This window comes from Lissotriton vulgaris, chromosome 3_1 (assembly GCF_964263255.1).
Source record: "Lissotriton vulgaris chromosome 3_1, aLisVul1.2, whole genome shotgun sequence".
NCBI lineage: Eukaryota > Metazoa > Chordata > Amphibia > Caudata > Salamandridae > Lissotriton > Lissotriton vulgaris.
Genome location: NC_141689.1, coordinates 995431752 through 995434455, shown reverse-complemented (window position 1 = coordinate 995434455; position 2704 = coordinate 995431752). Strand labels below are relative to the sequence as shown.

General features: G+C 43.4%; 1 protein-coding gene across 1 annotated transcript; it reads left to right on the top strand.

Moving 5' to 3' along the window:
* The first annotated feature begins 280 nt into the window (after positions 1-280).
* LOC147727305 (endogenous retrovirus group PABLB member 1 Env polyprotein-like) lies at positions 281-1792 on the top strand. Its single transcript, XM_086963088.1, has one exon. The coding sequence runs from the start codon at positions 398-400 to the stop codon at positions 1790-1792; it is 1395 nt and encodes a 464-aa protein (XP_086819214.1). The 5' UTR covers positions 281-397.
* Positions 1793-2704: the final 912 nt, after the last annotated feature.

Here is a 2704-nt window from a genome sequence, read left to right as displayed (position 1 = left end):
GCCGAGAAATACGAACTAATAAAAATGGACTAATAACATTTTTTTTCCCTAAGTACTATTTTTGAAAGCGCAGCTCTCCCATCTGAGAAACTTGCTTATTTTTGTTTTTTCGAACCGCCATCCGGGTTCCGCTGCTAGGGCCGCGATTGCCCAAAGTCTTTGGGGTGCAGCTGGCGACGTTAGGTCGACAGTTCTGGTTGGTCTAAGGGAGTTGCCCTAAATCAACAGAAGCATTCCTTAGCAGAATCAACCTCCCATCGCGGGCAGCACTATAGAGAGGATGGAGTTTTTCAAAATGGAGAGATCTGCCAAAGCTGTGAACTTTAAAACAAGAATATGTGGATTGATGACAAAGAAAAGTTTTTAATTATTATGCATTTTTCTGTTATTAAGTGCAATGATGTTTTTAATAGGATATGTACTGTTTTCTTTACAAGTGACCTTTGCACCAACTACACCGCCCATACCTCCTCCTACTGTTTCTGAACATTCTTTTCAACCCCTTCCTGAACATGAGTCAGCTAGGAGATTAGAGTTTATTAATAACTCCTTCATTCAGCTCTTGCACCAACACCAACTAGTAATGAACACGACTAACTGTTGGGTGTGTGGTCTTATGCCTCACACAACGGATAAAGGTATCCCTTTCTTGGTCCTGCCATTCAGCCACAATGGTTCTGTGTGGGCATACAGAACAATGTTCATTTATGCACATGAAGTCTACCCCTTATGTTCTTTAACAGACAATCCTAAGAATAGTGCTCTAGTTAAGGGCATAGTAGATATGATTAAGGAAGATATTTCCTATGAGACTATCCCGAGAGATGAGACGCTAGTATACATAGGATGGAACGTGACCGGATATGGAGCTACTCTGATTGAGAAACAGCAAGCTAAGAGATCTTCCCCGATTTGGATTGTACCCCATCAGGGTCACCTGTGTCTGCAAGGTACTGGCAAGAATCCCAGAGCTCAGTTAGGGAAGAGTGTCTGTACTGAAACGTATGTTTTCTCATCTCAGACCTCCCCTTCGTTTTTAGCAGCTAAGGGTACCTATTTCATCTGCCATGATAGAGCCTATACATGGTTGCCCCCTGACTTTTCGGGCACATGTTTTGTTTCGTTCCTGTTGCCTCCCACCTACACAGCAGCGGCAGATTACCATAAGACAAGGATAGTTAGAGGTGTCTTGAGTAATGAAGACACTGCAGGACAAGAATTTGGGGATTTCGCAAAGGGTTTTCTGCCGTTCTGGGGACCGATGGTTAACAGCAGAAACATAAGTCAATTAGCAAGGGTGGTTGAATCCACCGTAATTGAAACTGCTGGTGCCCTTAGTAACTTGACTGCTGAGCTCCAATCGGACCGTCTTATGACCCTTCAGAACAGGGTCGCATTAGATGTCATACATGCAGACCGAGGTGGGGTATGTAAACTGATCCAATCGAGTTGCTGTGTCTTTATTCCAGATAACGCTCCAACAGTGTACCAGGCCATCTCCAAACTGCATAAAATTTCCGAATCTATTCATATGGATAAAGGGGATTGGTCTCTTATGGGATGGTTCTGGGAACTGATATCCAGCTGGGGATGGAAAATTCTGATGGTCATTGGGATGGTTTTAGCCATTCTTTTCCTGTTCTGTCTGTGCGTGCAGTGCGCTCCTGCAATATGCGGCCTCTGTGCTATATCATGTGTAAGGAAGCCTGTGTCAAAAGACGAACTAAGTACCAGAATGATGTTACAGCAACATCTCAATGACTTTAGGAATATAGACCTGGACTCAGATTAGCATGAGATTAGGTTAAATTGCCTATGTAAGGGCAAAAGGAGGGTTTGTAGTTCTGAAAATTCTGGACTCGTGCAACAAACTTTGTCGTAGCATGACGATTTTTGTATCAAAAGACCGATAATGGCTACTATAATATGCACAAGCATTTTCGTCATAATCGAGTAACGATTTCACCTCAAAATCGTCATTTTCGTTTTTGAACCCTTGGGTTCCATTTTACGCTTGGCAGCCATTTTGTGAGTTGCCCTTCACATAGGCTTGTAACTACAGCTGCATTCGATATCAAAGGACACATACACCTTAATTGACTTTTCTGTGACCTGGGCAAGCTGGAACCATTGCCCCAAGCCAAACCTGTTTGGTCAGTTCCTCTCCCAGTGGCCGAACGAGATAGCATCAAAGCACAACAGGCCATAAACTGTTCCCATCGCACACACACCCGCCCAAATCTTGCTCACGCCTGTCCCTGCTCTTTTCTCTTCTTTTGCTTTATGATGAGGAGGAGCCCGGTTTTATTGAGGGTACACGATATCTGATGAAAATGTTGGGCCTTGCCGGGTAATTGATCACGAACTGGACACACTAAAATGTGGACTTGTCATCATGACTCTGCTTTTTTCTTTGTAATGAAAATATGTGAATAGCTCACTGTAAATCCAAGAATGTTTGCACTGTAAATCTAAGAATGCTTGCCTGAGGCTTAAAAATCTGTATAAAAGGAGAAGCCTGGTTTTGTAAATTTGAGCAGTCTCCTGAGAATATACACACAGTGTTGTTGTACTTCTAGGACGCTTGTTACTTGGTTGCAGCCAATACATTCGATCTTTGACTTCACCTAGAAGACTCGTGTTTCTGTGGTCTGATTCAGGAAAGTACTCAAGGTCTTTGGGTGTTGCCCCTGACACCGCTGGG

Excerpts from the sequence above, each read along its gene's own strand:
- LOC147727305 (XM_086963088.1), top strand. The coding sequence starts at position 398 with ATGATGTTTTTAATAGGATATGTACTGTTTTCTTTACAAGTGACCTTT.